Below are 12791 nucleotides of genomic sequence, written 5' to 3'. Positions count from 1 at the left end.
GGGGGTGATGGAGGAGTGGACCAGGGTGTCCCGGAGGGAACGATCCCTACGGAATGCCGACGGGGGGGTGAAGGGAAGAAGTGTTTGGTGGTGGCATCATGCTGGAGTTGGCGGAAATGGCGGAGGATGATCCTTTGAATGCGGAGGCTGGTGGGGTGATAAGTGAGGACAAGGGGAACCCTATCATGTTTCTGACGTCTTGTGAGGGCAGATGCATGGGAGATGGGCCGGACACCGTTGAGGGCCCTGTCAACCACCGTGGGTGGAAAACCTCGATTAAGGAAGAAGGAGGACATGTCAGATGAACTGTAGCATCATTGGAACAGATGCAACGGAGGCAAAGGAACTGATAGAATGGGTTGGAGTACTTACAGGAAGCGGGGTGTGAGGATCTGTAGTTGAGGTAGATGTGTGAGTCGGTAGGCTTGTAATGGATATTGGTGGACAGTCTATCACCAGAGATTGAGACAGAGAGGTCAAGGAAGGGAAGGGAAGTGTCAGAGATGGACCACGTGAAAATGATGGAGGGGTGGAGATTGGAAGCAAAATTAATAAATTTTTCCAAGTCCCGACAAGAGCATGAAGCAGCACTGAAGTAATCATCGATGTACCGGAGAAAGAGTTGTGGAAGGGTGCCGGAGTAGGACTGGAACAAGGAATGTTCCACATACCCCATAAAGAGACAGGCATAGCTGGGGCCCATGCGGGTACCCATAGCCACACCATTTATTTGGAGGAAGTGAGAGGAGTTGAAGGAGAAGTTGTTCAGTGTGAGAACAAGTTCAGCCAGACGGAGGAGAGTAGTGGTGGATGGGGATTGTTTGGGCCTCTGTTTGAGGAAGAAGCAGAGAGCCCTCAGACCATCCTGGTGGGGGATGGGGGTGTAGAGGGATTGGACGTCCATGGTGAAGAGGAAGCGGTTGGGGCCAGGGAACTGGAAATTGTTGATGTGATGTAAGGTGTCAGAGGAATCACGGATGTAGGTGGGAAGGGACTGGACAAGGGGAGAGAGAACGGAGTCAAGATAACGTGAAATGAGTTCCGTGGGGCAGGAGCAAGCCGACACGATTGGTCTACGGGGACAGTCCTGTTTGTGGATTTTGGGTAGGAGGTAGAAGCGGGCCGTCCGAGGTTGGGCGACTATCAGGTTGGAAGCTGTGGGAGGAAGATCTCCAGAGGCGATGAGGTCAGTGACAGTCCTGAAAACAATGGCTTGATGTTCAGTGGTGGGGTCATGGTCCAGGGAGAGGTAGGAGGAAGTGTCTGTGAGTTGACGCTCAGCCTCCGCAAGGTAGAGGTGAGTGCGCCAGACAACAACAGCACCACCCTTGTCAGCGGGTTTGATGACAATGTCAGGGTTGGACCTGAGAGAACAGAGTGCAGTAAGTTCAGAGAGAGAGAGATTAGAATGGGTGAGAGGAGCAGAGAAATTGAGACGAGTAATGTCATGCCGACAGTTCTCAATGAAAAGATCCAATATTCTCTCTCCACCTGGACCCCTCCCTCTGGATTCTTACCTTCTCTTGATCTTTTCATTGAGAACTGTCGGCGCGACATTAGTCGTCTCAATTTCTCTGCTCCTCTCACCCATTCTGATCTCTCTCTCTCTCACCTTACTGCACTCCGTTCTCTCAGGTCCAACCCTGACATTGTCATCAAACCCGCTGACAAGGGTGGTGCTGTTGTTGTCTGGCGCACTCACCTCTACCTCGCGGAGGCTGAGCGTCAACTCGCAGACACTTCCTCCTACCTCTCACTGGACCATGACCCCACCACTGAACATCAAGCCATTGTTTCCAGGACTGTCACTGACCTCATCTCCTCTGGAGATCTTCCTCCCACAGCTTCCAACCTGATAGTCTCCCAACCTCGGACGGCCCGCTTCTACCTCCTATCCAAAATCCACAAACAGCACTGTCCCAGTAGACCAATCGTGTCAGCTTGCTCCTGCCCCACAGAACTCATTACACGTTATCTTGACTCCCTTCTCTCTGCCCTTGTCCAGTCCCTTCCCACCTACATCCGTGATTCCTCTGACACCTTGTCAACAATTTCCAGTTCCCTGGCCCCAACCACTTCCTCTTAACCATGGACGTTCAATCCCTCTACACCTCCATCCCCCACCAGGATGGTCTGAGGGCCCTTAGCTTCTTCCTCGAACAGAGGCCCGAACAATCCCCATCCACCACTACTCTCCTCCATCTGGCTGAACTTGTTCTCACACTGAACAATTTCTCCTTCAACTCCTCTCACTTCCTCCAAATAAATGGTGTGGCTATGGGTACCCGCATGGGCCCCAGCTATGCCTGTCTCTTTATGGGGTATGTGGAACATTCCTTGTTCCAGTCCTACTCCGGCACCCTTCCACAACTCTTTCTCAGGTACATCGATGATTACTTTGGTGCTGCTTCATGCTCTTGTCGGGACTTGGAAAAATTTATTAATTTTGCTTCCAATCTCCACCCCTCCATCATTTTCACGTGGTCCATCTCTGACACTTCCCTTCCCTTCCTTGACCTCTCTGTCTCAATCTCTGGTGATAGATTGTCCACCAATATCCATTACAAGCCTACTGATTCCCACAGCTACCTCAACTACAGCTCCTCACACTCCGCTTCCTGTAAGGACTCCATCCCATTCTCTCAGTTCCTTCACCTCCGTCGCATCTGTTCCAATGATGCTACCTTCAAAAACAGTTCATCTGACATGTCCTCCTTCTTCCTTAACCGAGGTTTTCCACCCATGGTCGTTGACAGGGCCCTCAACCATGTCCGGCCCATCTCCCGCGCATCCGCCCTCACGCCTTCTCCTCCATCCCAGAAACATGATAGGGTCCCCCTTGTCCTCACTTATCACCCCACCAGCCTCCGCATTCAAAGGATCATCCTCCGCCATTTCCGCCAATTCCAGCATGATGCCACCACCCTTCACCCCCCCTATCGGCATTCCATAGGGATCGTTCCCTCCGGGACACCCTGGTCCACTCCTCCATCACCCCCTACTCCTCAAACCCCTCCTACGGCACCTCCCCATGCCCACGCAAAAGATGTAACACCTGCCCCTTCACTTCCTCTCTCCTCACCGTCCAAGGCCCAAACACTCCTTTCAAGTGAAGCAGCATTTCACTTGCATTTCCCCCAACTTAGTCTACTGTATTCGTTACTCCCAATGCGGTCTCCTCTACATTGGAAAGACCAAACATAAACTGGGTGCCCACTTTGCAGAACACCTGCGGTCTGTCCGCAAGAATGACCCAGACCTCCCTGTCGCTTGCCATTTTAACACTCCACCCTGCTCTCTTGCCCACCTGTCTGTCCTTGGCTTGCTGTATTGTTCCAGTGAAACCCAACGCAAACTGGAGGAACAGCACCTCATCTTCCAACTAGGCACTTTACAACCTTCTGGACTGAATATTGAATTCAACAACTTTAGGTCTTGAACTCCCTCCTCCATCCCCACCCCCTTTCTGTTTCTTCCCCCTTCCTTTTGTTTTTTTCCAATAATTTATATAGATTTTTTTTTCCCACCTATTTTCATTATTTTTAAATCTTTTATGCTCCCCCCAACCCCACTAGAGCTATACCTTGAGTGCCCTACCATCCATTCTTAATTAGCACATTCGTTAGATAATATCACCAACTTCAATACCTCCGTGTTCTTTTGTTCTTTTGTCTGTGACATCTTTTGATGATCTGCTCCTATCACTGCTTGCTTGTCCCTACAACCACACCACCCCCCTCCACATCTCTCCCCCCACCCAAACCCCCCCCCCCACTTAAACCAGCTTATATTTCACCCCTCTCCTTGGGTTCACATAGTTTATTGAAGGGTCATGAGGACTCGAAACGTCAACTCTTTTCTTCTCCGCCGATGCTGCCAGACCTGCTGAGTTTTTCCAGGTAATTCTGATCCACAGGGATCTCATTCACTGCCAGTTCAAGGGACATCACCATTCACTCTCTTACACACTCCTTGATCTGCCCTGCGGATCACGTCCTCATCCCATCCATGGGACTACTCACCACCCGCACATGCCAGGCATACTTATAATCTGGCCTGGCAGGCATCCCACTTACACTGTCCCCACCTGTACTCATGCAGAACAAGCTGGCACACAACAAGATGGAGAGGTCGCAGACTGGTGGAGGAATGTCTGAAATCAAAATCCTCATGGACGTTGAAAATTGAGTCATCCAGCTGGCCGGTGACGATCTGGATTGATCCTGTGCTGATGGTGAGGTTGGCGGTGCTTTACCAAGCGACGATCCAGCAGTGCAACATTCATCAGACAACCATGCTGTGAGTGACGTGTCCTGTTTCACCAACCACTGCCATGCACTAATTATCTCTCCTTGTTTTTGCAGGCACAGAGCTGGGAAACAGCTGACCCAGGGCCTCCAATCAAGCTCCAAAGACACTTTGGAAGAAGAATCTGAAGGCACCCTCATTGAAGACCCATCACAGTGCTCACCCAAACCCTCCACCAGCACAGAGACACACCTCGGTGGGACCTGGTCTTAGTATGGGTCACAATCTGGTGAGCATATCGCACTGTCTGATCCACAGCAGGTAGAGACAGGGACTTCCTAGGTGCCCAGCACTTGGAGGACTGCTGAGGTCCAGAAATCTGCTGAGTCCGAGTTAGATGATGAGCCTCTGGACTCAGTCATACCTCAGTTGCTGGAGCTGCAAAGGCAAGCTCGGGAACATCAGGAAAGGATATCTGCTGCAATCTTCAGATTGCAAGGTATGACGGAGGAGTCCATTCGCCATCAGGCTGACATGTTGGTGTACCAATGCACCCAGGACAACACTGGCAGGATGGGGACTGCCTGCTGCATAGGCTGAACTCCATCACTGACACCACTTTTGGCCTCCAGCAGTGTCAACACGAGAGAGATGCGGGGCAGCTCGAACTCACTTCAGCTTCCCCTTCTCCTCAAGGAGTAAGCCAGGGACTCTCGGGCACCCAGAGGGAGGAGGATCAGCAGGTGCACATCCTGGGGCCATTCACACAGGTGACTCTGAGAGTGTCCAGCCCATCCAAATCCCTTCTTCCTGTGACCCCAGCAGCTACAGTTCTGCAGGCCGAGGAGGGGGCCACTGCCATACAGCAGGACCCCAAAAGCAGGCCAGGCCCTCCAGGTCTCAGCTCCCCAGAGGACACCCGTCAAGGTCATCACAGACAGGGCGTAGCAGTCAGCAGGCTGTCTCTACCTCCGCTGTGGATGTCAGGAGAACACCAAGGCATTGTGGCAGGGTTAGGAAGGTTAAGAAAATGTAGCTGCACAGCCTGGGCATGGATGTTAATCACTTATACCTAATGTTCACTATAGTAAATAAACTCTCAAGAATAGCTTCTTGTTCTGATGGGCAGTGTTTGTGTCACTCAGATGTAAAACCTTGGCTCCTGCACAAGATAAAGGAAGATGTCTCAGTCCAGGACCTCTTCCCTGTTCTTTGTGCAGCCTTCAGACCAAAGTAATGGTCTGGCTTCACACTCACTGGACACATTGCTGATGCCTGCTCTTCAATGGTGCTTGTCATTGCTGCCAGAATGTTGTTGGGCAGGTGTCACAGAGTTCTGTCATTCTCTCTGTGTGCTCTCAGCACCTCTGATGTGGGGCTGGACCCTCATCTCTTCAACATCTATGACCGGTGACGGTGTGCTCCTGAAGGGCTCAGGTGTAGAAGGCTGGCAAAGGATCGGATGCACTTAAGGTTTCACAGCTGCATCTCCATGATATGACCCTGATCTCAAGAGTGCAAGCGAGCTACACTTGGCTAAACAGGAGTCAGACATTCACAGGGTGTATGTGAAGATCCATGGAGCATCCTCACTGCATGTCATCATCATCCTCCTAGAATCGAATGGCTATGAAGGCCTCCGCTGCGTCTCTATGACAGGAGCCTTATCACAGAAAGTATGTGCACTGCCATCAGCCAGACTTGAGTCAAGCATTCACAGATGCATTATGAGGAGCTTTGGTGTCTCCTCACTGTATGTTGTCATCTTCCTCCACAAATCTAGCAACTATGAGAGCCTCCCGAGTATGCCTGCCTTGTCTGGTCAGTGTGATGGCCTCATAGCCATCATCCTTGCCTTCATGGACTTCGTCACCCTGATCCCTGTTGATGTTCAGCTCCTCCATCTCCTCCTCAGCCAGCTCCTCTCCCCATTACAGCACCAGGTTGTAAAGGGTGCAGCAGATGATGATGATGTGTAACACTTTCTCTGGACTATATTGCAGGGCTCCACCAAACCGGTCCAGGCACCAGAACCTCATTTTCGGCATTCTGATGGTTTGCTCCGCCAGGGCGCGAGCTGCATGAGCCTCATTGTACCTTCTCTCTGTTACAGTCTGAGGCCGTCACATGAGTGTCATCAGCCACATCCTCTGTGGGTTGCCTTTGTCTCTGAGGAGCCATCTCTGCAGCCTCTGTGGACCCTCAGGGATCTGAGACCGACTGAGAAATTGTGGACACTCCCTGGGAACTGTTCGCAGACCTGCAGGATGCATTTGTGGTGGTCACACACCAGCTGAACATTCAGCAAGCCCTGCTCACGCCGCCAAACACGCCTGACACCAGCAGGCACAGAAAATTCTGCCCATTGTCTTTGCCATTTGCTACTCTCCCAACCTGATATCTAACTTAACTAAAATAAATGGGATAACTCCAGCACTGAAATGTAGTGTTCAGAAAATCTAGGGCCTCATTCAGGCAAATCCTCTTCTTCTATCTCCACTAGAATTCTGCCTGACCCTCCGGCCAGGTTTAAATGGGAGGAGTTAATGTGGTAGGAGAATGAAGTAATTCTAGGCTAGATTTTACAGACCCCGAATTGTGGGGGGTGCAGGGGTTGGCAGGCAGTATGGCTGATGGGGGGTAGGGGACAAAAAATTGGGTGCCATGATGGCCGCTGTTCCTGGTACCTACCCGCCCCATCCCCGTAACAATTTTATCAATGGCACGGGAGGCACTGGGAGGCCCATGTTGTCCTGTGGGTCAACTGAGGCTCTTAATTGGCCCATTAATGGCCACTTAAGAGCTTCCTCCCACCTCCGCTCAGATTTTACCCATGGCAAAAGAGGCCCATGCCTGCATGTGTGCAGCCCAGCAGGTTTCACTCAGTGGGCTGGTGGCAGATTGAGGGGTGGGATGCCTCCTTTACAACCCCCTGTGCTCAATAGAGAACCCCCATCAAAGTTTTCCCACATCACCTTTTCCCCCTCCACCATGTCCTGTGCACACCGGTCACCCCGCCCCTCCCATTGGAGCCTGCCAGCTTGGCTCCAGCAAGACCATGGACTTACCTTAACGTCCAGGCCCCATCACACCAACCTCCTTCATTCCCATTTGACTGGCCTGTAGCTCTTGAGGTGGGACTTGCTTCACCTGATGGGCTGTGATATGGCTAGGAGGCGAGCCAGCCAAGCTGAGGCAGGCTCGCTCCCAACTTTTATTCCAGGGGGTACGGACCCCACCCCTTCCAAAAAATCCAACCCTCTGAGTTAACTAGAACTTGAGCTATTAACAAGCTAAAAAAAAATCTGCGTATCAGAAACATTAACTTCCAGAAGCCATCCACTTAATAAATATTAAATTACAAAATTCCTACACTTAATTTCCAAGTCATGCATATGCTGGCTTGAACCTACAGAACAAACTGAGCCCCTAGAAAGCTCATTGATGAAGAGCACAAATGGCTTTAAGAAAATGCCAGATGCATTTCTGGAAAGAGAAAAGAAAGATTGTTGGATATGGTGGCAGATGGAATTGACCTATGAAACAATAACAAGCTAGTTGGGCCTAACAATACTTGCTTTTCCTAAGACTTCTTATTATGAATGAGAATATTAAGTGATTAAATAGAAACAAAAAAAAGTCTTGGTAAATATACGTTTAATGCAGTGAATGTAATTCCACCAATCATGTAATAGAATATATGTAATAGAATAGTATCCATGCATGTGGAAACCATAAGCAGCAAAAGACACACATTCAGGTATGAAACATGGCTTAAAAAGAGGCCAATTATTTTATTTCTCTTTTGTGAGTTTGAATATCACAGATTTATCTCAGCCCCATATTTTGTCACTGGGCCAAACTCCCTGTACAGCTGACAGCAAAGTTGATCTGTACTTCTACAAATCTTTCTTCAAGCCATTAGCATTAATAAGGGCATGGGAGCAAGCAGGGCTGCCATTTTTTGCCCTTTCCAAAACCAGTTTGGTGAAGGTACAACTCCAGGTTCGCTTGCATGCAGCATTTTTTTTAAAGGAGGGATCAAAAGCAACATCTTTACAGCTGGAAAAAAGACTGGACAGCCACCCTCAAAACCAGAATGCCTGCTTCAAAATTGGTTGAATTATCATATTATGGGCAGCTTGTACTGGTTTCTCTTCTCAGTAGGTCTGGTGATATCTGAACTATGAAGAAAATGGAGGATAGAAAAGGGAAGCAGTGCAAACCTTGAAAAAACAAACTAGTTGATATTACCTGGTGTAGATCCCATTTGTATTGCTTCCATAGCTCCGTGCAGCTTGGTCATGGCATATACATCTGAAAAACAAATTAACAATAAAAGAAAAATCAGAATTTCTTTTTCATTTACAAGGTGTGAGCATCACCAGCATTTACTGCCCATTCCTGTTTACCTTTGAGAAGGTGGAAGTGTTCCCATGCACTTGCAGCCCATTTCCTTTTAGGAGGGGGAAATCACAGGTTTGGGAGGTGCTGTCAAAGAAGCCTTGGTGAGCTGCTGCAGTGTATCTGGTAGATGGTACACACACCTGTCATGGTGTGCCAGTGATCAAGACCATGGATTTTAAAGGTGGTCAGCCAGGCCTTGAGTTTGATTGATGGCCTGTGTTAATCCATCTCAGTAAGGGCTAATTCAGTTGATCTCCATGCCTTTGGGCAAAAAATGGGGAAGAGAGGATTGGCCAGTTGTGTGAGGTATTGGATGGAACCTGGCATCTTGGAACTGTAACCAGCAACAGTCTGCCTTCAATGGAGCATATTGAAATAAAAATGGTGAAATAGAACAGTGCCCTGAGTATTGATCAAAGGTATAAGTAGCGCTTGTTCAGAGTCAAGAGCATCTCATGGTTGATAAATACATTAATCATTCTGGCACTGATCCATGAAGACCAGAGTTCCTTGTTCAATGTCTGATCTATATTGATCTAGCTTACCTCGGCATTTGGCACACTACCGTGACCATTTTGTTTTGGGGGTGGGGGGGTGGGGTGGGAATATGCCAGCATCCCTACTCCAGGTTCTGATCCTGGACCTTTACTGGCACTGCAAGTGAGAGTCGGGGCATGATCACAATGCCCTTCATGAACAAAATGCCTGATGGTGCTCACTTTCTAGGCATGCATACGAATGGTCCTTTGGGCAAGGTAGCACGGTGTAACTGGTACTGATTGACTGTTACACGGGTGCAGATCCATGTCTACAGGAAGGAAAAGGAAAGAAAACTGCTGTGGAAAAGGAACCATTTCTACTCACTCTTCTCTGTAGTTGAACCCCCTGCTTGCTGGAGATTTGGCCTTTCCACAGCTGAGTCATCTGCCTGTGAGAAACAATAAAGAGTAATTTTAATTGGATGCATCTGTTCATCCATTTTCAGCTGTTCTTTCTTCCTCTGTTGACAGCCTGGACCGATTTTAACTCTATGAAATGAATGAGTTTTGACTGAGTAAAATCAGGCCAGATGATCAATGTTGGCAGGCTATTTGGCTGTGAAGCTAGCACCCCTGATATACTGGATAGTGACTGCGTGTTGCCTCTCTTCCACAGCTATGTCTGAGGCCTTCTGTGACCAATGGTCTCCAGAGGAACTGGAGTGTATTGTCTACACCAAGGATGATAACATGCTTCAATTTGAGAAGTTTCCAATTTTACTTGGAGTTGGAGTTTATTAACTCACAATATGTACAACCTATCTTAGATTTAGGTCATTGACTGTAATTTTGGTTTAGTGTTCATCTATTTCCCCAACTTTCACTTCTAGCAACAGCAGACAATTGTTTTTTTTTAAATTAGGAAACCAGCGTGACAGACCAGGAATCACAGTGCAGAACATCACTAAATCTGAAAGAGGAAAAAGTAATGTGATCAAATAACTAAACAATAATGGTGAAAGAAACTTGTTAGAGGAGGAGGTAGTATTTGTGTAAGTCTTATTATCTAGACAGTGGCAATGCAGAAAAGCTGGAAAATTACTACATACATACAATGATTTGAAGCTCAAGAATAGAATAGCCCCAGTCGTGAGAGTGAGAGAGACACACTGAAACAAACAAGCTGCTCAGTAACGTTTATCCTCTGCAAACTGAGAGTGCAGGTGAGTGAGCCACTCGTCTCCCTACAATGATAGTGGAATTCATGCAGGAAGACTTGAGAGTCAAGGTTTGAGAGTCGTAGTTTGTGCTTCTCTTGAGCTACAATCTTGTCTTTACTGAATGCTTCGAATAACCAGGCTTATGAAATGCACCCAACTGAGGTCAGTTAGTGATGGACAGTCCTCAAATTTAAGCTTCTCACTATCTGCTGGGCCTTATACCCAAACTAAAACTATGATTGTGGTGGGGTTAGACTGTCACATGCCTTGACTACACATGGATGAACTGAGGGTTGATTGAGCACAGATAAAACACTCCCTGCATATGCATGAGCGGTTTCAGTTTTGCCCTTTAATATTGCTTTTTATTTTAAATCCAGTACTTGAAAACCAAAGTTTTCCTGTCCAGTTTTGAATTCTCAGAACTATTGCCTGGCCATCTCCAAAACTAAACTGCCTAATTTAAATACATAAGTGGTCATCCATAGATGGGTGCTATAAACCCACAACAGGTTGGTGCAACTGTGTAGATCCCTGCAGGTCATAACTAGGCTCTGGGATCTACTTGTGACCTGTCAGCCCATCACTTATTGCAGCCCAGTGTGTCAGAAGAAGCAAGATAGCTGACTTGGAATGAGTAAAAAGACAATGCCATAGAATGACTTCCTACGCGCACTCCTATCTGACAGACACAATAATTCTTTACGCTCTTACGGTGGATGGTGCTTGCTGAATTTCTTGGTGACTTTCGGTTCCTGCTGAAACATTTGATTTGGCATCGGCCTGAGCAGGGCAGCTGACTGTAGGGAACATCCCTTGGTTAGGCTCTTTTGGTTGCCTCCTGCTTTCTTGTTGTGGAAGTGTAACTTGAAGTAAAAAAAAATTAGTTTCATTTGTGGTTTAGCCTCATTATAAAAAAAAATGAAGGAAAAGATGTTTACATGGTGAACATCACAGTAAATTACTGAAAACTAAGTGGTAGGGCGCAGTTTTATTTTACTGAATCAACTCGGATTCCCAACTCTCATGGAATGACTGGGAGTTTCCTGCCGCAGTGTGTGTTGCCTCACTCCCCACCACTCCACAATAGCACTTGCAGAGAGTTGCATCCATATTGGGGAGGTTGTAGAGATGGTATTTAGGAGAATTCAGAAATGATAACTTTCAAGGATCGCGTTGGGGGAGCCTCATCAATCAATGGTTGTTGGCAAGTGAGGATTCCGAAAATTAGAGACTGTCAATTTTGAGGGGGTGATGTCAGAAATGTCGAGGGGTTCCCTGGGTTTCCTCTCTTTCCCGCCCTCACGTTTGCCCTCTTCCCCATTTGTTCATGGGTGGTCTTTTGGTTGTTGGGACTTGTTGCACAACAGCTGCTGGTGCAAAACCACAAGCAAAAATATTCAACTCACAGGGGTTTCAACCTTTAGAGGGTAAATGCAATAACATTTGTATAAATCATGTGAGCAAATGTTGCTTGATTGCCACACAATCAGATGTGGACAGACATTACTTGGTCATGTGCCACGTGGTCAGATGTCACACAATCAAACAAAAATGCCACCAACCAGAGTTGGCAGCCCTATGGAGCAACCACAGTGGTGGACAACCTATAAAACAGAACATCACCAAGTTGAAGAAGAGTGTAAGAAAAGATAAAGCAAATTAGTAAATAGCGGCAAGTCGATGCCAAATTTAGGATTTTTAAAATCTTTCAGTTGTAAAAGGATGGGAAAAATTCATGAAGCAAAGTAGTCTTGAGGCCCAAGAAAAGATTAGAGTAGAACAGTGTGATGAATCTTCATTTAATGAGGATGTGAGACCAGTCATAGGTTTGTTTTTTTTTAAAAAAAGGTTGCCCATCAGAAATCAAGGATTGCAAGATCTGTAGAAGACCTTCCCTAGATTTGGAAGCTGTATTCACGTCTCTGATGAACACATGCTTTATAGACAGTTAATAGTTGTTGATTGGAAAATAAGTTCTGACAGAAACAAAGGAAAGTAACTTTTTAGAAGGCTTCCCAAAGAAGTCCTGGAGAAGCTGGTGTTTTTGAGGTCATAGGAGATGGTGAAACCAATGGAGTATAAAAAAGTGAAGAAGGATTAAGAGTGGAATCATAAAAGGTAAAGGACAGAAGCCTTTGCTTAGACTTTAGCGACATGAAGAGATCATGTATTTGTAGTATTAAAGAAGCAACAAAATTGTCTTTAACCGATCAATGGGCATAGTGGAGGTAAAGATGTAGTGATTTAACTGTTGTGCCTTGTGAGATGTAATCTCTGAGTGACATCCAAAGGTGACAGAATCTAACACACATGACGGACATAAAATCTGATGTTGTCCTTAACAATTGAACAAAGTGGATCAACAGCAGTGATCTCAGCCAATAAGTTTCATCAAGATAAGAGCTGGCAAATAAGGTTAGATTTTCCCTTGGGA

At 47.2% G+C, this 12791-nt stretch overlaps 1 protein-coding gene across 4 annotated transcripts in view; it reads right to left on the bottom strand.

The window, feature by feature from the left end:
* The window catches only part of LOC121285014 (caspase-8-like), a 59096-nt gene that overhangs the window by 24131 nt on the left and 22174 nt on the right, over nt 1-12791 (bottom strand). For all 4 annotated transcript variants that reach the window (XR_005944591.1, XM_041201087.1, XM_041201089.1 and 1 more), the window contains exons 5-7: nt 11069-11220; nt 9520-9583; nt 8503-8565 (exon numbers count right to left, since the gene is read on the bottom strand). Coding sequence is in view for 3 of the 4 variants with exons in the window: in XM_041201087.1 (XP_041057021.1) it covers nt 8503-8565; nt 9520-9583; nt 11069-11220 (279 nt within the window). In the remaining variant the exon portion in view is untranslated. The remainder of the gene's footprint in view (nt 1-8502; nt 8566-9519; nt 9584-11068; nt 11221-12791) is intronic.

This window comes from Carcharodon carcharias, chromosome 12, assembly GCF_017639515.1.
Source record: "Carcharodon carcharias isolate sCarCar2 chromosome 12, sCarCar2.pri, whole genome shotgun sequence".
NCBI lineage: Eukaryota > Metazoa > Chordata > Chondrichthyes > Lamniformes > Lamnidae > Carcharodon > Carcharodon carcharias.
The sequence above is the reverse complement of the archived record's forward strand: the minus strand, read 5'-3'. Positions and strand labels throughout refer to the sequence as shown.